The sequence below is a fragment of the Asterias rubens genome, chromosome 7, assembly GCF_902459465.1.
Source record: "Asterias rubens chromosome 7, eAstRub1.3, whole genome shotgun sequence".
In the NCBI taxonomy this organism is placed as follows: Eukaryota; Metazoa; Echinodermata; class Asteroidea; order Forcipulatida; family Asteriidae; genus Asterias; species Asterias rubens.
This window is the reverse complement of record NC_047068.1, coordinates 3,689,188-3,713,692: the sequence shown is the minus strand read 5'-3', so window position 1 is coordinate 3,713,692 and position 24,505 is coordinate 3,689,188. Positions and strand designations below refer to the sequence as shown.

Genomic DNA, 24,505 nt, shown 5'->3' with positions numbered 1-24,505 from the left:
TCACTGGTTTGTTTTTTTATGCATATGTTGAGATACAGCAAGTGAGAAGACTGGTCTTTGACAATTACCAAAAGTGTCCACTGCCTTAAACAATGATTAGAAACTTCAAAATTACCCCATACAAACTTAACTGACATGTTGTTGGCTTTTTGTACTACATGGCCTTTCCTCACTTGTAGTATACAGAAAATAGAAAGTAATTCGTACAGGCAATAATACTTAGTAAAGCTAAATAATCATACCATATAAATATTACATAGTAATGAACAAAAAAGTGCCCCATGTTCCGCCTCCCTTAGAAAAGTAGTGGAGCTGTAGTGTTCCCTGCAATTTAAAACACATTGTCATGAAAGGGCAGAAACAAACACTTTTCCGGATTATGCCATGTACACACATCATGTGTCATAAACCTCTTTGTGGGCGCTCTAACTAAGTTTTCTTTTTACGATGACCCAAAATGTGTTATATTTTATGTTGGTGTTGTCGGTAGTCCATTCACCAGCATTTGGTCATTGCCTGAAAAACAAAAACAACGTTACACCACAACAAATTTTTGCAATGAACATTGATGGCGTTCTACATTTATTGTACTGTGAACAGTTGTTATAATTATAACAAAATGTTCCTTTGCTTGTATGCTTCCTTTGTTATAATTATAACAAAATGTTCCTTTGCTTGTATGCTTCCTTTGTTATAATTATAACAAAATGTTCCTTTGCTTGTATGCTTCCTTTGTTATAATTATAACAAAATGTTCCTTTGCTTGTATGCTTCCTTTGTTAGAATTATAACAAAATGTTCCTTTGCTTGTATGCTTCCTTTGTTATAATTATAACAACAAGTTCCTTTGCTTATATGCTTCCTTTGTCTTTTAATTTTGTTCCCTTTCTTTTTCCCCTTTTTCCAAAAGTACTTCCACCATGTTCACATCAAATCAACATGCATTAAATTTCTTGTCATCCTTCTTTCATTTTCCTTTCTGACCCGCCACAACAACTTTTGGTTGTAAATGTAAGCTGCATTCTTTACATACAAAAACCCCAAACAAATCATGAATAAATTACCCAAATAATACATTTACATATCTACAGGTATTTGTAGATAAATTATTTACTTTTTTAATTACATGATATATTTATAATATACAATGAGTAACATACACATACCTAGTTAAGTTACCTCACCAAATTGTGTACAAAAGCCAAAAATAAAGTACAACATTAGGCCTATAAAGAAAAACGGCGTGTAAGTGTACACTACGAAATACTCATGCGCTATTACAGTGAAAAAAGAAAGTGATAACCAGGGATAATGCAGGGATTATATATGAAGAATTTGTACACAGAAACAACCTGATAATACTTGAGCTTATTTCATTGCTGTTTTGTACAAACAGCAATTAGCAACTGATTTATCACTTGATTTCAGTGTTGTGAAAGTTTTAATCACAATGGGCATCTTTGTTGGGGGCATCATACAGTTTTCAATATTTTCTTTAAGTATGGTTGAGGAAAATAATGTTGATGCACAATCCTATTTTGTTCTTGCAGAAGGAGGTTGTCATTTTAACATTTCAAGAGATGCGAAGAAACTGTCCACATTTTCTTAATAGTATGGCGAGTGCCATTTTTGAATTACCCGTCTCTCACCCTGAATAACACTGTTTAGTATCTTGCCTGCCATGAAATACCACGGAACATTTAAAGTCACCTTTTTTCAACAAGGTTACATAGTCTGCTGTGAAATGCGTAGGATTATTATCTCAAATTTTGATTGATGGAAACAGCAGAAATCCCTTTGTCATGATAAAGGTTATGTCGCAGACCACAAAGCAAAGTATCGAACACAAAGTTTATCCTCCCCCCCCAAAAAAAAAAAGAGAAAATGTTTTAATAAAAACTATAAACACAAATATTTCCCAAATCAAATCCTTCCATAAAGGAAACTGAGAAGCAAAATACTGATTAATGGTACAGATTTTCATCTGTTTTTCCGTCATAATTTACATTAAACTTGATTTGTATATTATTTTGTACAGATTTCGTATTGAACTGCCGCAGATAGTAACTAGCACCGTTAACTAACACATGAACTATTGAGGTATGCTTGTATGATGGCTATAGGAGTGTACAAGGTAAGGATATTGTACAAAAACCCAAAGTGCAGAAATTATTGGGGAGAATTTCATAGATCCCTGAGGAAAAGAAGAAATAATGTGGAGAAATTGTCCGGCTGTTTTGAAATTAAATTTAGAGAAATATTTTTCTTTTGAGGTTTAGGTTGCACATATTTTATGTGAGAGGGGCTCAAGTTCACACCTCAAACCGATGGTAGCAAGAAATTCACTTTAAAAAATGTATATTTGCAGAGTGGGTATTTAATTACCAGGCCCTGGGTTTGAACTTTGAGAGGGCAAGGCCATTTTTCATTTTGTAAAAGGACACTTCAAATGGAAAATCTTGAAGTCTATATGAGAAACTTTTGATGTGGCACAGCAGCCAATACCAAGGCAACAGAGGCCATGGTCTGATTTGATTGTGTGTATGCTGCCTGCAAGGGTGTCCTCGAGCCGGAATTCTTGGCTGCCCTGTGAAGGATATACCTTCACCATGGATACCTAGTAGGTAATGCAGCCAAATTTGGTTCAGGTCTAGGAAATTATCCCCAAATGGCACCCAAGTTAATACATTCTTCATTTCCTTGCAGTATAATAATACATTTATAATCCATATTTCTCAACTCTTTCTATGGAGAGTCGTAAAGTTCATATGAAAGACAGACAAGCAGAAACGTTGGTCAGACTTTTTTTTCTATGTATATGTACAATATATTCTGCTTTTTAAACTGGCTTGCTGTGGTTTTAACTCTGGAAGTCTGTCTTTGAGAAAGTCAAAGTCTGTCGGCCTCGTCTCAACTGGGAAAGTTTTGTTGATGAATTAACAAACCATCTCCTTGGCATATTAGAGTCTTGTGTGTCTCTTGTCCTGGCCCAAGTGGATGATCTCATCCATATCACATTCATTGAGCCCTCTCTCGGTTAAGTCCATGGCTATTCTCCTTGCCTGCGAGTATCTCGGGGAGCATCCGAGATGAGCCTCTCCAAGCACTAGGCTTCCCATCATTAAAAAGTGTCCCTCTCCCCACTGTACGCCACATCTTAAAGGTTTGACGACGACACCGGAGTAACGGCTGTGGGACGCCGGCGTGAATATGTGATCTCGCTGTCTGAACACGTGACTAATTGAGAGGTCAATGTAGGCTTCTTGAGATATACTATCGTGCATTACATCACGCATGCTGGACTTGACAGCTGCAGAAAAACAATGTGATGAGGAAAATTGATTATTAGGAAACTAAAATGGCAGCATCCCATGTTTAAATTTAAAACTACAAGTTAACAGGCATGTATGCTTCGTTTTTGAAAGGGTAAGGGCACCAAGGCATTTTCTCCTTGCTACATGTACAGTAAATGGCACCTTTTGTGAACATTTCTACTGGAGCGTTTCAGGGGCACCTAGGCAATGACCAGGGGGCATGGAGGCAATCGCCTTCATTGCCTACAATGTATGTGAAGTATCAGGCCTGAGTACATGCACAACTCATGTACAATTACATTCCTACATGTACATGTACTTTACCTGTACCTAAAGTACTGTTTGATGTTGATACTTAATATTTAGTATGTTGACTTGAGGGGTACACCTTGAACTGGGTACTGCTCATTCCCATTGTGTGTTGTGGTGAAGGGCCACAGGCTTTTTTAAAGAGAAGGATATTCTTTATATGTATTTTTCGTACATGCCTCACCAGACATTGTGGCAGTGACTAGGAATGTTTGATTCCACCATAGGGTGAGGATACCACAAAGCAATTCAATACCAAGCTTCATATGGAGCCTGTACATTGTACGTATTGACTGTGATTCAAGCAGAACCACCAGTTATATTAAAGTATGCTATTGAGCTTTATGGCCCTCCAGAATTCAATCATGCTTTCAGTTCATAAGTCCATAGTAGTTAGTTGGATTTGAAACTTTGCATGGAGGAAGTATAACTAAGAGAGGTTTGCGGTGTAACCATGTGAATATCTCTTGTGAATATGTAGTACCCACTGCAAACAAGACCCACAATGTAAGACCCACAGCCCACTACAAGACCCAAAACCAAACATCACGGTAGGATCAAAACAAAGAGCAATGTCTACACAAACTTGTTCTTATAAAATAACTTTTCATCATAGACACCCACTTTCTAATTACTTAACATGGTACACAGCAATAGAAACAAAAACATATTGAGCTACCTGCAAAAAGGTAGATTGTGTAAACTTGTACTTTTTATATTACTGTTTCACAGTTTGAGTGTAATTCACCTTCATGGTCACTCTGCTAATGGGATTTAACTCGTCAAATAATCGGTAAAAGAATCCGTAACTACTTGCGGGTAAAAGAATTTGTAACTACATACTTATGAACTGGCAAAGCTAAATTCCCCATATGGTCACTCTGCACATGGAATTTAACTTGTCAAATAATTTGTAAAATAACCTGTAACTACTTGTGGGTAACATAATTTGTAACTGCACTTGTGGGTAGAGAATTTGTAACTACTTGTGAACTGCAGATGTGTTGAAACTAAACAAGGTGGCTGTTGCAGCTGGGGGAATCAAGCTGTGCGGAGAGTGAAACACTAACCAGTAGTCTTATTTCAAGCCACATATCCAGCAGAGTGGAGCAGGGTTATGATTTTATCAACAGTCCATGGAGACTAGAAGTAGCTTGTTGTGATGTCACTGATACATGGTTTCATCAGTGCACTCGGGTAAATTTAAGGCAATCAAATGAGTCTCCCAAGAGTGCCAAAGCATATCTGTTTGACCATATGGTGGACTTATAACAGGGAATGCAGAAAAATTATATAGAAAGGGCATTTTCCAAACCTAGGTTTAAACTACATATAGGCTCACAGCCGTCGATTTCACAAAACTCTTCCTACATGTAACTTAAGACTAATCTTAGGACTTAGGACGAGTCCCAACCCTGCACTGTAGCATGCAGACCTTAAGATTAATCCTAAAGTTAGGAAGAGTTACTCGTCCTAACTCCAGATAAGACGAGTCCTAACTCTTTGTGAAATCGACGGCAGGAGGCCTGTATGCTTCGTTTTTGAAAGGGCAAGTGCACCAAGGCATTTTCTCATTGGTAAAGGGCACCCTATAGGAGGAAATTATAAATTTATACCAGAGCATTTCAAGGGCACCAATGCAATTGCCTTAAGTGCCTCAGTGAAGTATCGGGCCTGGCTCCTTCATCAATTTTAGAGCAGTGTGTATTTTGCATGTAGTTCAACATCAAACTGAGCCCAGAGCAGAGGTTTGAAAAAAGGCTAAAAAAAATAAGGACACACCAAAACCAAGCTATTCCTATGAAAATGTAGGCCTTTTGAGTTCAACTTTTTGCAAAACCAGGTGATGCGTTAACTTGACTTTTTTCAACAAATTTTATGTTCTATTTAGGTTATGCTGTTGCAGTTTTTCTGACTCAATAAATCAGATAGCCATGACTGTCTGGCTGTATTGAGTGCAAACTGTTTGGTTAAAGTAAACCAATCAATGGAACGGATTTTTATTGCTTAACATTTGAAACTTTGTCACAAACAGTTCATAGTTGAAGAAAACTTTCTATATGAGCTAATGGTTGTTCAAATTTTCAAAATGTTAATACTTACCAAAATCACTGGAACAGAAGGATCTCATGATTTCCGTGTCATTACATGGTTTGCAATCTGAAATAACGCATAAAAATGAGAAAAGATCATTAGTTGGTATCCAACAAAACTTTCCCAATTGCAAAGAACTGAGGTTAATATTTATGTATGTCGTAACTAAAGATTCAACGTGATTAAAGTTTCAACTATATCATCCATTAGACTGTGTAAGTGTACAGTAGTGCACACTTTTATTTTTCTGGCTCACAGAATTTGTGCTTTTAATCAATATGTGAAAGATAAAATAACTAAGCATTTTAACAGGGCCAAACCAATGTTCAAACATGCATGAGACTTTCAAAAGTTATTGTAATCGAAACTTAGATTATAACAGGGGCCTAGCAAGCTTAGTTTGTTTGAGACTGCTTGGTGGCCATTTTACAGACTTTTGGGTAGGGGTATGACAGCATGTCAGCCAATTCACAAACATGGCTCTCCACACTTTTTCCAGAGAGAATCCTTGCCCAGATAAGTTTTACTCCCCAAATTTGTCAACAGTATGACATCTTATAGAGTCCTATATGAGAAGTTTCAAATGAGGCTTTGAGGTATTATTATTAGCTTTGGGCAAATGAAAGCAGGCCTGATACCACACAGGGTACTGTGTACTAGACCTACATGTAATGGGTACATTGGTGCCACTCGAAATGTTCTAGGATAATTTTGAGATTTCCCATAGAATGTTGGCTGTTTGTTCAGTACAATCATGACATGTTTTTTATTTGCTTGGTTGATTTTAAATCTTTATTATTAATCACATTGCTTTTATAACAGCAGTAAGTTGTACTTTGGTGTGTAAAGTAAGTTATGAACACGATCCCTTTTGTGCTAAGTGGGTCATATGGTACATGTATATACGTACATGTATATTCAGACATTATGAGTTGTTGTTCAACTTCACCTACCTGAAGTGTAACTGATATTAGATAAGGTATTGATATATCATATATCATATACCACAGAGTAATTTGTCTATCAGGAAAGTATATATCAAGGAAATTTGATACTTCTGAGATGCCAAGCCAAAAGTTACGTTCCACTTTTGAATGCCTTTTAATCCACTGAGTAAAAGCTATGGATACTGGGCATATTTCAATATTATTGGATGTTTTCATGTTTACATTAGCCTGACCTTGGGTCTCTTTTGTAGTGCAAGTTTTAACAGCCATACATTTATTTAATGTATACCTTAGGATAGTTGTTTTTTCTCAGTATTTTGTGTGGATGTGGTGATCTAGCTATCACATTAATACTGCATGTGCTTTCATGTGCAGATATGTCAAGGTAAAATCAAAATCACATTCAATGCACACAAACATTTTTCCAGCGTTAAACATAGCCAAATTCAAATTTGTTGGGGTCTGTTTGTTTTTCGCAAAACAAGGTGCAAATGCCATTAAATCAAAATTTAATACCCCACCTAAAGATTTATGACTACTGGCAGACTTCAGACATCGCATCTGTATTCATTCATGTTGCATTAACTGCAGTATTTTTTACCAAAGCTAAGCAATAAATTCTCCATTTTATGAGCCATTAGGGGTATTTACTGTCATAAACCGTCAAATCATGCCACGTGCATGATGTTTGTTCAAAATATTGAATTACATATGCATCTGTTACAAACAGGAAAGCGTAGGACCTACTCAACCCCCCCCCCCCCCCCCCACTGACACACACACACCTTAAAGAGAAGTTTGGGGAAAGATAGGTTAACACAAATGACATTTTTTGTCTGTGTGAATCGCTATTAGCTTTTTGATCAAAGGTTTTGCAAACACTTGCATTCTCATAGTCTTCATGCATGACGGAAAAAGCGATTTTCCCCCAACTTTCTATTGTCACCTAATCCAGATTGTGAAAATGAGGGGTTGGAACCATTGTACATGTACATATGTGCGTGAGGTGAGGGTGAAGAAATGGGGAGGAGAGTAGGAAGAGGGGCAAACTGGCAGCGGTGATATCAAAAGAAGAGTCAAAAGAAGAGTCGACAAAGTGTAACTAAGGCACTGGCATTAATAATTTTCCATAAGCGATGAAACTTGATCCAAAGATGCTTCATATGAAATTTCCATTTTGAAGGTTATCATCCTTCTCTCACAATATTTTAACAATTGCTCAGCGGGGTGGGATGGCCTCGGTTTTTTTTTGGCGACGATCGGGACCATCATTCCAAATTAATATGAGTCGAGTATTCTCTATACAAAACTGTTTTGGCTGTCCGGTCTCAAAAGCCATTGGGTACAAATTGTATCAGTAACCCTGAATTAACTTTTCACAGTTTGGTTTCTTAAATAGTTTTCTTTATAAATATTGTGACCTTTTTACGATTCAATGAGGGGATCAATATTTGGCACAGTCCCCCCAAGGATGGGCATTGTACAGAAACAAGTGTAGGCTAGATTACTAGGTCATATATGTTCAATTTATACAATGTACCGCACTGCAAACAGTCTCCCTTTACTGTTTAAAACTTCAGATTGTCCAAATGTTTACAGGACCACTGTACACTATGTACATGTACACTAATACACAGTAAGTGTGGTTTCTTGGCAATCAGCCTTCTGTATTTAACAGAATAAGGGTTCAAATCCTGGCCTGGTAGTCACGACACTTCTGTCATTGAGCAAGGCATTGTAACACAAATGCTTCTCTCCACCCAGGAGCACAACTTTGAAATGGGTACCACTGAGAGCTGGAGAGTAACCAGTGACTGGCATTCTGTCCAGGGGAATAGAAATATTTTCTCAGTTGTTTAGTGCCTATGCAAACAATAACATTGGACCGTTGAGCAATACATTTGTATACAAGCTCAGGACAGACTTCACCTTGTCATACAATATGAATGTAGTACATTTTCAAAAGCTTCTACTAGTTGAAATAACGAAATCTCATCCTGAAGTTAGCTACATCAATTACCATTCATATCATTCCAGCGGCTTCACCTTTAGGTTGATTTTAATGTACAAGGTGAAGTGGTTTACATGGATTAATGAGGAATTTCCTTCCTTTGAGCGTGTCCTTACATTCCATAACAATCAGCATGTGGCACAATGCCAAATGCGTTGTATTTAATACCTGAACCTGTATTAAAATGTAAGAATCCCTACAGCATTGTACAGTACGTGTATGACTCTTTTCTCTGATAAAAGAACCCAGTGCTAGCTTGTAGGACAGAAAAAAATCATTTACATTTGGAGTACTTTTAATCAACTAAAAACGTGGCAAACTAAAATTACCTGAACCTGTATTAAAATGTAAAAGAATCCCTATAGTATTTGTGTGTGTATGACTTTGTGGTTTTTTTTCTGATCAGAACCCAGTGCTAGTGGCTAGTTGGAAATAGAAAAGTCATTTACATTTGGAGTACTTTAATCGACCCAAAACTAACATTAAAACTACAACTTTTTTCTTCTTCAGTTGTTACCATATCGTTGCTAATTTCATGCAGTGGTTCCTCTTCTCTACAGCCAACATTTTTTTTCCTGATTTTTTTTTAATACTTAGGAAATTGCTTTCGATAAAGTTTAGGTATTCTATCGGACTTGTCGTAATTGGCTACCCCCCTCAGCTTCGTATAAAGGAAACTCCATCGATGTTCCAGTGTGAAAGGCTAGATTTAATCCTCATTGATTTTAGACTTGATTGTTGTGCGTGACAATAGTGAGTGGTCCTCCCAGCTGTGTCAGTCACACGCACAAAAACAGGCTTGGGATGAAAGACTAAGAGATGCCCCTCCTTGCTCTAAAATTTCAGGGCCTCTACCCCTGTACACAGGCCGCAAGGCTCGCTCATTATGAAAGGGCAATGAAGATTTGAGATGGAGCATTTCAAGGGGCACGATAAACAGGTCCAGGGGCATGAGGCAATTGCCTCTTTTGCCCGAGGAACTTGGATCATGATCAGAGGCAACCTTATTCCTAGGTGTGATCGATCTCGCCCGCAATTTCTTCCCAGCATATTTTGCTCGCTCATAATCCCTGTAATTGGTTCATTAAAATGTGCCATATTTTAATGAGGCATGTGGGCGATCCCCCCCCCTCTATGCGAAAGAGGCGTCAAGTCAAAGAGCAACTGGTCTTCTCTCATTATTCTTTGATCTTGTGATCTGTATGTATGTAGTTCAGGGGGCGACAGACAGTGTAAAAACATGATTCATTTTAAATGGAATCGCGTCAGATGACTTGCATTTTTACACACGGTGACATGCATACTAAGCATCTTACAAGCACCTAGAAGTACCATACAAGCGCCATACCAAGTGCCTCACAAGCGCCGTACAAATGCCTTTGAAGTGCTCAAAGGTTTTTTGTGACAGGGAGGTATCGATACGGCGTGCTGCCCGTGGTAATGAAGCTGGGGCCCACCTCCATAGTCTGAGAAACTTTATAGAACTTTGTAGAAGTGTTAGTACTTGTCCCACTTACATGGGTTTGGGATACAAAATATTCAGGTTTCTATGCAATTGCGTTAACGTAATTTATACCAGTACATGAAGAGAAAGGATGCTTGTACACAGTGCATAGTAAAAAGCTACCATCAATTATTCAGTATTTTCCAAAATCAATCCTGGTGGAATGTACCGATTAATCCGATTCACATTGATTTATTTAACTTTCGTTATAAAAGCTTGTTATTTATCACAGTTTTTAAGAGACAGCATGGGGAATCATTAGACAAAACATCCCTTTGTTCAGGTTTTTCCACATCTGGACAAATTGATATGATACATGAAAGGGATGGGGGGGGGGCACACCACATGCCTACTTGATTGTAAAACTGTTCTGTTCCATCCATTTGATAAAACCTCCTTTCATAATTTCATCATGTTTGGGTGATCACAGCAGGAAACGAGAATAATTAAACCCAAATTGATTGAAACATAATTGATTTGATTGACCATGCTACTATAGGACTCCTTATTCTGGGACGGTTGAGGGTGTCTGGATCCATATACCTTGCCAGCCGTAGGAGCCCCTAATGACACCAACAAGTGTTGGGATATCATTATCAGTCACATCTTGTGGACCTCCCGTGGGAAAGCTATGCTTACTCAAATTATCACCCTGTACCTTTCTGTTTGCGTCCCCAAAACAAAACAAAAACTCAACTAGAAAATTAGTTTTGTGTGGGGAAAAAACTTGGTACGATGAGATGAATTTTTTTGGGGGTGGGGGGGGAGACATGTACATTACTGTGATCATGTGACACACTTTAAAAATAGTTAAATTACACAAAGAGTCAAATCTTGGTTTGCAATTTTTATTTCTTTTTCATTTAGTGTTGGTCGAGGTAAAAGAACTTTTGTAATGTCATTTTCAGGTGCTTTGATGTGCACCATAAATACAGACATTACAACAATTCTTTTGGGATGGTCTGTGAAAAAAACATTGAGATGAAACGCAGAGAATGCTGCGTTTGTAGGTTATATCTAAACACAACTAAACTACATAGTTGAGGGAATTCATATATGCGCTTCGGAATTAGTCGTTTGGTGAATTTCTGCTTTTCCATTGTCGGCCTGAAACTTCATCTTTGAATGGTTAAGGCCCTTTTTCATTTTGCAAAAGGGCACTTTCATTGGGAAATCTTAATGTCTTAGGAAAACTTTGAAATGGGCACCAAGGCCAAGACAAAAACCGTGACCTTGTAATTCCAGGCCTGTCATTGTTCTGAATAATTTTGCCATAAAAAAATGTCACTAGGTACATGTATTGATGTATCCACAGCCGATCATGCACGATCATGCACGTTGCACACAGGGGGACACTTATGCTAAGCATTCTCATCACCATGTTTTATCTATAGGGCTTAAGCTAACTGGACAAATTGAATAAACCCGATGATCAAGAAGTTAAGAAGGGTTTATATGTGATCTGTACAACCATCAACCAAGGAACTAAAGTCAAACATTAGTAGAGGAATAATCGGGTCTTACTCTAAGCTTTTTACAATAAACTAGTTGATGTTTGTTCCGTTGGCTTTAACACTAACAGCCTTTAAAAAGCTATTCTTTATTATCAGATGGTTGAGGACAGTGTTCCTCCGGTTGATGAACTGAGCGTGGGTGGTGGTTAAAATTCAGTTTGGTGATCAAGCACAACTTGCGCAGCCTGCAAACTGACAAGAATTCAGCACTGCAACAAGTGCGCAAAGATTCCATCATCTATTTATCAAAATTGTGAGTTCTTGATGCATTTAGCAGGCCAGGTATTACACGAAGGACAACATTACAGACTGGAAAGGTTCTTGAAAAATCACTTTAATGAGCAGGGGCCTGGTCTGTGACACTCACTCCGAGTGTTTCTGGTTTCCATAGTCAACTTCTTCTTGACAGGAATGGGTTCTTACATTAGTCCATTGTCCAACCCCCAGACACAGGCCTATTCCCATAAAGCATGTAGGCCTAAGCAAACAAACTTGCTAAGCACAGAAATATATTACTAAGCAGAAATAGGTTACCAGCCATAATACCACACAGTTTACATTGCTTGGACTGGCACCCAACTCAATTCTTGCTTAGATATTTGCTAATCAGAATTATTTACTCAACAGCTTTCAAAATGAAATTGGGCCCTTGAGGACCAGTTGGGTCAAAACAATTTAGAGAATAGCTGTTGAAAGGAAATGAAGAAAAATTAATTGGAAAACATGGACTGAAGTGCGGCATTGATGATCACAAATTTTCGCTGTCGGTGAATAACTGAGGTTGTTGGTTAATTGCCCAAAAGCCCATGCCAATTGTGGGTCATCCCTTGTATTCATACTAGATAAACGTTATCTGACCTTTTTTCAAGGGTCAAACTACCTGTACATCCCTCAAAACTAGACAACTGGCACGAATGAATGAATGGATTAATAAATGACAAAATAAGCTTTAGAAATGTCGCTGCGTGTTTGTTTACTGGGTATTATGCGTTAGAATGTGGGGAAAGATAACATTGAAGTTGAAAACCCAAATGTTTGGATGAAATAGTAGGTTCAAAAATGTGTACAAATAAGTATTACATTGTTAATGGTAATAATAAATGCAGCATGCTCAGTATTAAAATAGTTTGTAGGCCTGTGATCAGCGAATTGAAGGGCATGTTGACTGGCGGGTGGCACAAGTATCGTGTCTTAATCATCCGCAAAAATAATGCAGTAATTGTTCTTCATAACAAATACCACATGTTATTTTTCATGTACAGACTTATTACAGGAAGTACCATCCCTTCATTAGTTGCAGGCAAAATGTCTTTCTGTGTGTTTAGTTTCTGTAAATGCATGACAGGTGCTGGCTTTGCCCCCACACTGCTGCCCGACAATGAACTTTCTCCAACAAAGAGTTTTACTCTTTACATGATAATAATAATACTGTAACCTTTGGCTGTGCAGCTCCAGCTTTAATCGCCTTGTTTTGTTACCGCTGCTTTTTTTGTTATTTTTGTAGGGTACATGGATTACCGTAAAATTGTTCGCTTGATACAGTGGGTAATACATGTAGCCAGTCAGCTTAGGCTTGTAGTAGTTTAGTGTGTTGCATGGGTATTACAGCATCGTGTAAATTAAAGAATGGCACAAAAGTTTAGTTCGGTCTGAACTAGCCTCCTTTAAACCTACTTCTATTTTGCATCTGACCCTATCTCCTTATTCTTAAAGTGGAAAAGTGAAGAGTGACATAAATCACACATAATACATGTATGTTGCATTAAATGTATGTTAAAGTGAATGTGTTGATGTTTCCCTCTACTGTCCTTCTAGATTATTTGCCCAAGGTAAGCGTGGGCGACAAGTGAAATTTACTCAATCAAATAGACGCAACTTCGACACTAGTCATAACTAATTGTTAACTCCCAAGATGCATTGCAGCATAATGTTTGTCGTAGGCACAAAAGCAAAATTCATGCTGAAAGGATTGAAGGATTGTGTCATTATTATCTGATTATGTGTTTTGAAAGTTAATTATGTTGTCGTGAATGATACAACTGTTTCACCAAACAGGTAGTTATGATGATTTTTGTAGTAGTAGCGACTTGTTTTAGTAGTCGTGTTTGCACGATTAATCGAGTAGTTGAAAACCGGTAGTCGCGACTGGACTAAGCAACCATTAGTCACAACTAGGACACTAGCCCATAGTCACTTTTGGTATTGTTCTTCCTTAGAAGCTGACGGACCTGTTTTACCTTGTAAAGCATCTAGGCATTCTTTATCTAAGCAAGCACAGCAACAACCACTTCTCCCAACCAACTCACAGTCGTACTCCTGGGTGAAGGGAAGCCATCAAGGCTTAGTATTTTACTTGCAAAAAATAGTCAATGTCCTGACGTTTCGACCCTAGCACAATCTTTCTCGAAGGCTAAATGAGAAAGACGAATGCAAATAAATTGGTCATTTAGTCTTTGAGAAAGACTCTGCTAGGGTTGCAACGTCAGGCAATTAACTATTTTTTGCATTATATATTTACCTTTTTGGTTGGTAAGTTGTTTCAATTTTTAGAGCTAATTCTAGTTTTCCTATTTTACTTGTATTTAACTCCAGGCCTGATACTTCATGGAGGCAACGAAGGCGATTGCCTCCGTGTCCTCTGGTCATTGCCTTGGTGCCCTTGAAATGCTCCAGTACAAATTTGCAATTTCATCATAGGGTGCCCTTTAACAAGAAGAAAATGCCTTGGTGCCCTTGCCCTTTAAAAAAACGAAGCATACAGCCCTGTAACTCTATATTAGATAGTTGAAAAAAACAAGGGGAGTATTGCCATTGTTTTGAAATCCAATACCTAAGTCGGATCATCCCTTCACTTTCCCACAACAAACCAAGGAACTGGAGAAAAAGACGCAAACGTAGCAGAAGAAATTATGGATATGTTATCCTTGGAATTAATGGGAACGTTATGGGGGAGACCCAAGTTGGGGAAACCATGTGAACACACTTTCCGGGAGTCTGTGCACCATTCATTGATGAATGTGCCCTTTTCAGGGCCCCCTTTTCAATCCATACAACAGGGCTTATTTGGATATTATCATGAACTTAATCTGCTGGGTTCCGAAAAACCCTGGGTTCCTGAATCGTTCAAAAGTCTGCAATAGTGAACCCTGTGATTTTTGCTCACAGCAATGCACCTAAAACTTGTGTTCTTTTCTTGTAGTAAGGAAAGCCACCTCCTGGTGCTTCAACCCCTTTATTCCAACCCTGACCCTGACCTATTGTCCAGCTGCCCAAACCATACAGTCTGTATCATGGAAGCTCCAAAACAAACCTTATCGTACAAAGACCTGCACTTTGCTCAAAGAAGGGGGAGCAGAAAAATGGAAATTCCATGTGGATTCAGCACAATAAGTGTGTTTCTTTTGCTATGTACAACACAACTAGCATTGCAAGCAGTTAGCTAATAAGTTAATACACGCAGTACTGAAAACGAAAAACTGAGGAACTTCAACAAATTGTAACACTTGTTAGCATTTGTTCTTCAATACATGTAGTACCATGTTGTTGAATGTTGAACGATAGAACTTTGGCCATGGAAATAGTTTTACTAAGCAGCAGGATTTCTCGATATAAATATATTAAGTTAAAGGCACAGGACACTATTGGTAGTTGTTCCTCAAAATAATTGTTAGCATAAAAGCTTGTTGGTAGTATAAAATATTGCGAGAAACAGCTCCCTCTTAAGTAACTTAGTTTTTGAGAAAGAAGTTATTTTCCACAAAATTGATTTCAAGACCTCAGAATTAGATTTTGAAGTCGCGAAATCAAGCATCTGAAAGCACACAACTTCATGTGTCAAGGGTGTTTTTTCTTCCATTATTATTTGGCAACTTTGACGACCAATTGAGTTCAAATTTTCACAGGTTTGTTATTTTGTTTATTTAAGTTGAGATACACCAACTGAGAAGACTAGTCTTTGACAATTACCAGTAGTGTCCAGTGTCTTTAATAATAGTACCGTGTTGGAACGTTGAATGTTGACCCTTAGAACTTTTTTCAGCAGAGTATACTTCTCGATGTAAAATATCTTAAGTTTAATAGTATGAGTTACATTTGAAAGTGATTCCCGTCGGGCCAATTTTGTCTGGCTGAACACCATAATTCTAAATGTAAGCACTTTATTTTAATAAATGAGTAATTCAATTCTTACCTTCCCATTTTTTTTCTGGTTGATCACTCGGTAATGGTTCCAATATATAGTTCAAGTCCATAACTTGTTTAACAATTCCTAAATTATATGAACTGGCCTCAAGAAACAGAGTTGCTTTTCCATTTTCAGAGCTAATACAGTGAATTTCACTCGCTCCAGTATTCACAACCGTCCGATGCTCTTTGCCATCATTCAGCATACCTGGCTTTTCAAGACTTTCTAACACCACAAGTAACTTTAAACTTTGCTGTGTCTCTCTGTAGATATTGACTCCACTGCTTGATGCTGACGTTTTGAAACATGCTAAGAAGTTTCTGTCTGAGTTGGATTTTTTAAAGGTGATGCGGATAGCGCTGGTCGGAAAGCTCCACGTGACATGTCCGCGAGGGCATTGGAAATAAAGCTGTCTCACAAGACGATTGTTGGGATCCTCCGTCAGACCACTGGATGAAAAGTAAGAAAAAGGACAAAAAGTTACTTGACAATTCTGAGTAAAACTTGAGAGCAGTCATTCATGATGCAAAAATCTACCAAATAGAAAACAGCTGGTTGAAGACAAATTGTATGGCGCTGATCACACAGAATCTTGCATTTATGATGCCCTTTAAAAGCACATGATTTTATGGTTGGATATCATTTCATTTCGTAAACATTTAGTTCCACATGGATAAGCACTTTAGAAAACAAAATAATTGGTCTTCAAATGCCATTTTGTTTTAAGATGGAAACCTTTGTTTAAGGATTGGAACTGGTATAAACTTTATCATTAATGAGCTATCAATTAAACTATATAACATTTTTTATTTAAGTTGTTAAAAGTTTTAATTACCAATCCTGTTTTGACAATTACTTTAAATGACTGCTATATAAAATGCACTTAAAAAATTCACACTCAAAATAAGGTCATATAAAACTCATGGAAAGTTTTAGTGTCAGGTAATACTTTTCCCGCCAAAACTTATTACATTATCAGTTAACAGCATGCATGGTTCAGTGAGAGGGCACCAGTTATTGTGTGTTAACCACAGAGATGTCACATGGCATGAGTGTACAAGTCAATGCATGGTGTGGTCCTGTGGACATTTAACAGAGCTGTCACAGGGTAGTTCCTCACTTTTTCCAATGTAAGTAGGCCAAATAAAAAGAAATACCAGTTGATTGTCCCCTCCCTCATCCCTTTTTGAGGCTGCATCTTTTTTTTTCTTGTTCACATTTTATTCATCAAAAAGAAACACTTTCTGTCTTTTTCTCATTAAACTTACTCGTCTTTAAGAACTTGTTACTACATAAAGTGGCGACTTCAAACTGAGGAGTTTGGTGGCCAGTTTGACTTAAAATGCTTTGCGGCCACCTTTGAACTAAATAAAAAATAAAAAGGCCCTCATCCTCCTCTTTTTGGGAAAAACCCTTACGATTAACTGGTATTATTTTTTACTTGGCCTAAACTGTGGTCATTCTGTCAGTAGTGCATTTTGCTAAATTTAGCAGGGTTACCAAACCAGCAGGGGAACTTGTCTTGGATACATCAAAGGTCACACATATGTTGGTCTTGACTTTTCCACCTGAGGAGGTTCTGATAATGAATAGGTAGGTTGTGGGCCATGAACCCCAAAGGTCTGTGTTCATGGGCAAATATAGCCTATGGATACTAAAACCTAACAGTAAAGACTCTATAGCTACATCATGCAGACCTACGACTTAAATGTAGGTTTACATGTACACACTGTAGGCTTACATGGTATGGATGGAAGCTATTGAGTCAAATAAGTTTCCACCAGTTCCCGAGAAAAAGATATAACCCAAACCCTAAAAATTTAACTCTGTGTTTTACTTTTTAAGGAATCCAAAATAAGATTTACCCCAACGAAACCCGACCCCAAAAAGTCTGATTGCGTTTAACATGATTCTCCAGAAGATGATCAGAGCATACTGATTGAAACGTCAACGTCGAGTTGAAACCAACGGTTCTTTTTAATTCAGAACCACCCCAACTCATTTAGAGATAGTCTCCACTACATGGTGTTACGACAAACCTTTCCATAACATGATTCTACTGGGCTGGGACTGCACTAGTAATCTGGTTATGCTTTTCATGGGCAGACATACATTGACTTCCATTACCTAAATTAAAAATTGTGGGTGTTGAATTAGCAGGTGTTGTATTTGCTAGAGTATGAAGGACCCTAGTCAATCACTCAAGGGGTTTACTGTTAAAGGAACTATATATTCAAATGTCTCTAAAATGTATTTGAAGGACAATTAATAATAGTGTATCACCCAAGCTAATAATATTGAATAAAATATTTGGTTTTTTTGCAAAACTGAATCACTGAACTTAGATGATACCTGATTGCTTCAGATTGTTTTAGATTGTTATCAGTGTTAACGGTTATGTTCATTTTATTGTCTTCGAGTGCTTGTTAGGATGACCAGCTCGGCTAAACATCTGTAAATAGTGCCAACAAACATCAATCCACCAAATTGGACCAATGGTTTGGTTCTTCAATTCCCATGTTCCAAATGAGATCAAGTCTTAAGGCACAGTAACACCAGTTATGCAATGCCTCTAAAGAGGATTTCATCCTTAGCTCAACCCCTAGACTTAATTCTCAACCACTTGATGTGTGAACAACTTGTGGCTCCACACATACAAGGATGAGCTTGCTCTGTGTTCCTTTCTCTATGCTCTTATCTGCCTTGCTGGCTACACTTAGCTGTGTTTGTTTCGGTACCAGCTTGGGTCTTGCTTTGCCCACACATAAATCCCAATACAATGAAGGATTTAGCTTGTTCTTTGGGTGTTGGGTTCCAAGCTTTGCAAGAAGATATCTGGGAGACGGGAGGGAGAGTGCTCCATTCAAGTGTTCTGGATAACTTATAAGCCTGGTTAAAAAGACTCAAAATAAGAGGCATTCTTTGGTCATGATAATATTATTTGTCAATGGAGTAAACAGGATGTCATGTTGTGTTTGGATGGTGGTAAATGGCAGTGAAACAAAAAAACATAAAATATACCCAGATATATTGCGTCTGGGTGTGCATGTTGGGAGTATCTGTACCAATTTCTGAAGCTAATCCGCTTTTAATGGTGGTGCACTTGACCAACAGCTTTACATAATAATATTTGTATCATAACATATGAACAAAATATTCCCATTTATGGAGTACCACCATGTTGCGATTATGGTTAAGTGGCTTATCCCACCCTATTTATAGTAAAGCGTCCAAGCCCATCCTGGGGCATAAGATATATATATGACGACACTTTGTTTTAATACGCGTGGATAAAGTGTGGGAAATCTTTAAGCTTTTGTTCAGATGTTATAATTTATACTCAACAGTATTGAGAAGAGAGCGGCGGCTGGTCGTGCGCTTGGCGTGGAGCGTTTGTGCAAGGATCACCTGCTCGGGAGGTGACCATAGATTGTAGATGAGTGACTAAAGTTTGTGGCCAGGAGCACAAGGCCAGACCCCCTTTACCAATGGTACCCCTATTCAAAAGGGACGTTTTGGGGGTAAGCAAAGCAGCTAGCATTATTGCAAGCAATTAATAATGCAGGCAGCAGGGCTGAATAATTGGACGGCACGAGCGTGCCGCTTTATTGTCAAACGTTTCGACATCAGTTACACTCTGGTGAACTCCTTGATACCCGGAGGAACCAACACCACAATTGATATAATAGCCCAGCAAAGAAGCTGCAAGGAATGGGGTAAGGGAGGGGACTACAGTTTATGAGCATCATGCGGCGTCTGCTGGTTCCAGGCTGGTACATGGGATTTGGAAAACTTCGCTTGGATAGTTCCCCGGATTTTCATTGTCCCTTTCTCAGTTCACAGACCTTCATTTGTACAAATGGTATATTTTTTAAGCATGAATTTAACTAACATAAACGGAAATCCTTTCGTGTGTCAGAGAGAAATATGGAAAGGCAGGGTACAAAGGCTAGACGTTGTAGGTCATTCTGGTAAAAAGAGTCTTCAAAGAATGTGCATAGAAAACTCGTGGGTAAATAAATCAACGACACGGTCCAAAGATCGTGGGCTTGTTGGCAAACAGAAGCCAGATTTTAAAGGCACACTGTTGTTACCCACCTCAACATGATCCCCACATGCATCATCTTTTTAATATCTCAAACACAATTCAAAGTTAGACGAGCCCCATGAAGTTTTGGCCTATGAATGAAACTCAACATTTAGACCTTTCATATTTTACATGCCACACATTTTAATATGCCACAAATAATATGTTGTCTCGCCATTTATCATCACCGCCGGTACTCTTTGAATAGTGTATAAGCACATGCTTAAAATGAGCATCAAAAGTGGTAAATTGAAGTCGGTACTTCTTTTTTAAAAGCAACTTAGTTTATAAGCAAACCTAAACTTTCGCATCAAAGTAAAACGGCTTTTAGGATTTGGAAACGGCGACTGTTGCAACCAATTTCGCTGCAACACGTGCGAGAAATTCAAGTTTAAGTGTTAAAGAGCAAGCCTATAATAATTGTAAGCATTGCATAAGCTTTTCATTGCCGAACGAATGGTCTCGGATTCTGTAATCTGGATGTAGGTCTGAATTCCGATCATTACGTGCTTGTTCACACTATTTGCATATTTCAAATATAATTCTCTATATTTGTATCTGACTGTACATGTCCTGACTGTCCCTGTGCATTCTTTCTTGTGCAATAATTATTTGTATAGCCCTTTGTTACTGTTTGGTATTAATTTGTAGTGCTTTTCAAACTTGTGCGAGCAATGTAATTTCTTCTTTTATGGAGAGTGTTAAAGTTTTGTTTGTCTTGCACAAAGTTTTTCCCCGAGTAAGACGATTTTTACTTCTCATCATCCAGGATAGATACATGAGACTTGAGAGATGGTTTTGAAATTGTAGTTTGCTTCACAAGATTGGCTACCAAGTATATTTGCATTATTAATGGGTCCATTGGACGGAAACCTTTCGCCAGGAGGCAGGGGTCTCTAATGAAATATTGCCTTCCTATACGAGAACGTCAACAATATTTGGCGATATAAATGTGTACTGTTCGTCAAGAGCTCGTTGAGTTCAGCTTTTTGTTAATAGGGTGAGTAAACACCACAAAGCAAAAACAACACTTCCAAGTACCACAGTGGCGAGTCATGGCCGAGCGATTAAGAGCTTTTAACTCGAGCTGGGGTTTTTGGTTTAGCAGAGTGTGGGTTCGAGCCCCGGTTGTGCACTTGCGTCATGATCGGGTGATTTCCACTCAATAAGGAGAGATAGGTAACTCGAATGATCAGATCTCTAAACGGAAGGGGCGGGACTAATATTCTATTGCAATATGTTTTTTTATCAGTAGTTGTATAATTCAAACAAAGTCGGTCTCCATTAATATTTGCGCACCAACTTCTTGACAAGAGTGTGATTATGCCGGAGTGGAATAACGCACGAGACCACGATGATTCCATTTGTTTTGACAGGCTTCTTGCTTATTCGTCGTGGCTTCTGAAGATCAACGATTAAAAAGCACCAAGGATTCAAGGACCAGCTAAAATAAACATCTTACCTTCCAGACCAATCGCACAAACCATTCGAATAGTTTCCTTCCACGACATCGGACAGAAAACTCGTCAGCAGAGTTAGAATCAGACAAATTAAAACAACAGGGGGGAAGGGGCTGGGACCTGTGTCTCTCCCGTGCAAGTTCATCGTGGGTGGATTGGGAAGCTGTCCCACTGAGAGGAGGTTCTACGTGTTCGGAAAAGTTCCCGGCACTTGGCGATCACATGTACGGATGTTTGCGGTGTTTCCAGCAGTATTGATTCTCTTAACTCTGCTAGTACGAAGTTATGCTGCCATGCAGCGCGAAGGAGGCCTTACACCACAAGCTTGGTATGGATGGAACCAAAGTGTCAACAACATTACACCAACGTGGATCCGAAGTCTCCAAAGTCTACTAATATCAGAGATCCGAAAGGGTTGGGATGTAATATCATGTTTTCCAACATCGTGAACATAGGAAGTTCATCGCGCGACACCAATAGTTTGGTTAAGATTGTTGCTGTGTGACACAAGCAAACGCGAGCCGTATTCACCCTACTTGCTGTACCCGTGACGGCTTATCGCTCACAGATCCCTCAAAAGTGTCTGTAAATAACAAATTCCACTTGTCGGGCGAGTTCACTTTACAATAGGGGTGTGAATTAGCAGTCCTTTGGAGTTGGACGTACACATTTTACAAAGAGGCCGCGAAGTAGTGAAAGTGGGGTTTTGGAAAGTACATTTGTGGCATCGATTCTTTTAATTATCTTTGTTTGGGCTGGTAAATGCAAATTTGAATATTCAATAATATCATGACGGGAAACAAGAACCCCTCTTGACGATTTCGTAGAGGCGTGGCTTATTTGCTGATTGATTGATCGTGTACACAAAGGCGTGACGCAGTACAAAAGCTGCTCGGCCGCAGTACACGTGCCTGAATACGCTGCCGTTGGGTTCCCTGTACGGGAGAGCTGAACAACGAACCAAACTGCCTAGAATTATTGAAAAATTGTTGTAACAATGGGTCGTTAGCAGTGCGGTAAATACCAGGCATATGTCTACGGCCGAGGCGCGTGCTGCTGGGTTGTTATTGAACATTGCATTGCCTTTGTCTACAATGTTAAAGACGTCATCTAAACACAACCGACCAATCACTTTTGTCATAAAAGTTTTGCTGGCGGTTTCTCCTAACAGAGAGGTGCACTCTTTGGCAGAATGGGGGCGGGTGCTGAACTCTGCTTATGCTTCATAAACCGATTTAATCTGGTATTTATTCCGTGTCATATTTGCCGACAGTTTAGATTGTGCTCTTTTTTTCGAGTAATGTATATGGAATTCTAGTACGTCGACGTTTTTTTCTCTTTCTTTTAAATGATATATGTACCTTGTTTCGATTATATTTATTTTAAGTTTTAAATATTTTCGTTAGACAGGCTTTTGAGCTGTATGTCTGGCTGTTTTTTTAAATGTTTTATAAAGCTTCTGCTTACCAAAACAGCCCATACTCTATTTGTTACAATAATATTGTTTTATTATTTTATCCTACTGCTAGTTCATGTTATATCTGCTTGACTACATGATACTTGTCGATATTTTCCATAGAAGTATGGGTACAAATATTATCTGGATTGACTTATTAATTATATAACCAAAACGTATAAGGTCAATCGTCCACCAGATTGTCTTTCATTATTTTGGGGAGCAGTTTTAAGATGAGTGAATTCGTTCATACCCGTTATTAGCACCTGTTGGTCTTAGCTCAAAACTTCGCTATTATGATCTAGTCCCTGGAGACAATACATGTACTCCATCCAAGCTGGTAGCTATCTAAACATTGGATCAAAACCCAATCAAAGTGGTAAATCAATACCCCCCCTGGTCAAACAATACTCATTATAAAGTGTGTATCACACACCCGCTAATCAGTCAATAATCATATACAATCATACCCAAGGAACAGCTGCTTATTTCATAATATGGATATAATATTGTATCCTTGATAACTGCATCATCATCACACCGTGTTTAGGCGGAGTGTTTAGGCGGAGTGTTTAGTGGTTTGGCACGGCCTTGATCTTCTTGCAGGCAAGCGAGAAATTGAATCTGATCTCGGTAGACCTACACCTGGGCCCAATTTCGTACAGCTGCTAATATTATTTACTATTTGTTTGTTTGTTTCTTTCTATATATATTGATTTATTTTATTTATTTATTTATCTTTATTTTTATTCATGTATTCATATTTTTTTGTATTTATTTATTTATTTATGTATTTAAAGCACAACATAGTGCTTAAAAAGTCTCTGCTAAGCAAACGAAATCAGATAGTAGGCCCCTACTTTATTCTTTAAAGACAGTGGACACTATTGGCAATTGTCAAAGACCAGTCTTCTCACTTGGCATGTATCTCAACATATGCATAAAATAACAAACCTGTGAAAATTTGAGCTCGATTGGTCGTCGGAGTTGCGAGATAACTATGAAAGAAAAAACACCCCTGTCACACCAAGGTGTGCGCGATCAGATGCTTGATTTCGAGACCTCAAATTTTAAACTTGAGGTCTCGAAATCAAATTCGTGGAAAATCACTTCTTTCTAGGGAGCCGTTTCTCACAATGTTTTATACCATCAACCTTTCCCCATTACTCGTTACCAAATGAGGTTTTATGCTGATAATTATTTTGAGTAATTGCCAACAGTGTCCATCATTGAGGCTGGTAACCTTATTCTGGTGAGCTAACTTTTGTTTGTGCTTAGGCAGCTCTATGTGGGTCCTGGTCTGTTTTTAAACGGCAAATAATTTCTATTACTGGTTGATTGGATAACGCCGAATAAATGATGAGTAATTTCACATGCGATATCGCACTCCTGAAGTTGATATAAACAGATCAGAAGATAAATATCAGTAATATCTTTAGTTACCCTGTGACCAAACGTGAATTATTCTTAATTTACTTCAAATGATCGGGATTTTTTTCGGCTTGTAAGGGTAGTCATCATGGAGAAAGAAATATTTCTTCCTCCATGGGATAACCGTAAAAAAAGGTGACTATAATTAAACACTTTTTGTTTTGACATAGCTTCGGCCTATAATCAATAGTACAC

At 38.3% G+C, this 24,505-nt stretch overlaps 1 protein-coding gene and 1 long non-coding RNA gene across 2 annotated transcripts in view; one reads left to right on the top strand and one right to left on the bottom strand.

Moving 5' to 3' along the window:
- LOC117292149 overlaps window positions 1-16,223 on the top strand; it is a 46,552-nt gene extending 30,329 nt beyond the window's left edge. The window contains exons 5-6 of the long non-coding RNA XR_004519262.1: window positions 2,039-2,134; window positions 16,146-16,223. This is a non-coding gene — a long non-coding RNA (uncharacterized LOC117292149). The remainder of the gene's footprint in view (window positions 1-2,038; window positions 2,135-16,145) is intronic.
- Window positions 971-23,026, bottom strand: LOC117292148 (meteorin-like protein). Its single transcript, XM_033774084.1, has 4 exons — window positions 21,426-23,026; window positions 15,883-16,325; window positions 5,727-5,783; window positions 971-3,310 (listed from the first exon to the last, which is right to left on the bottom strand). The coding sequence occupies exons 1-4, from the start codon at window positions 21,566-21,568 to the stop codon at window positions 2,961-2,963; spliced, it is 993 nt and encodes a 330-aa protein (XP_033629975.1). The 5' UTR covers window positions 21,569-23,026; the 3' UTR covers window positions 971-2,960.
- Between the last annotated feature and the right edge of the window lie 1,479 nt (window positions 23,027-24,505).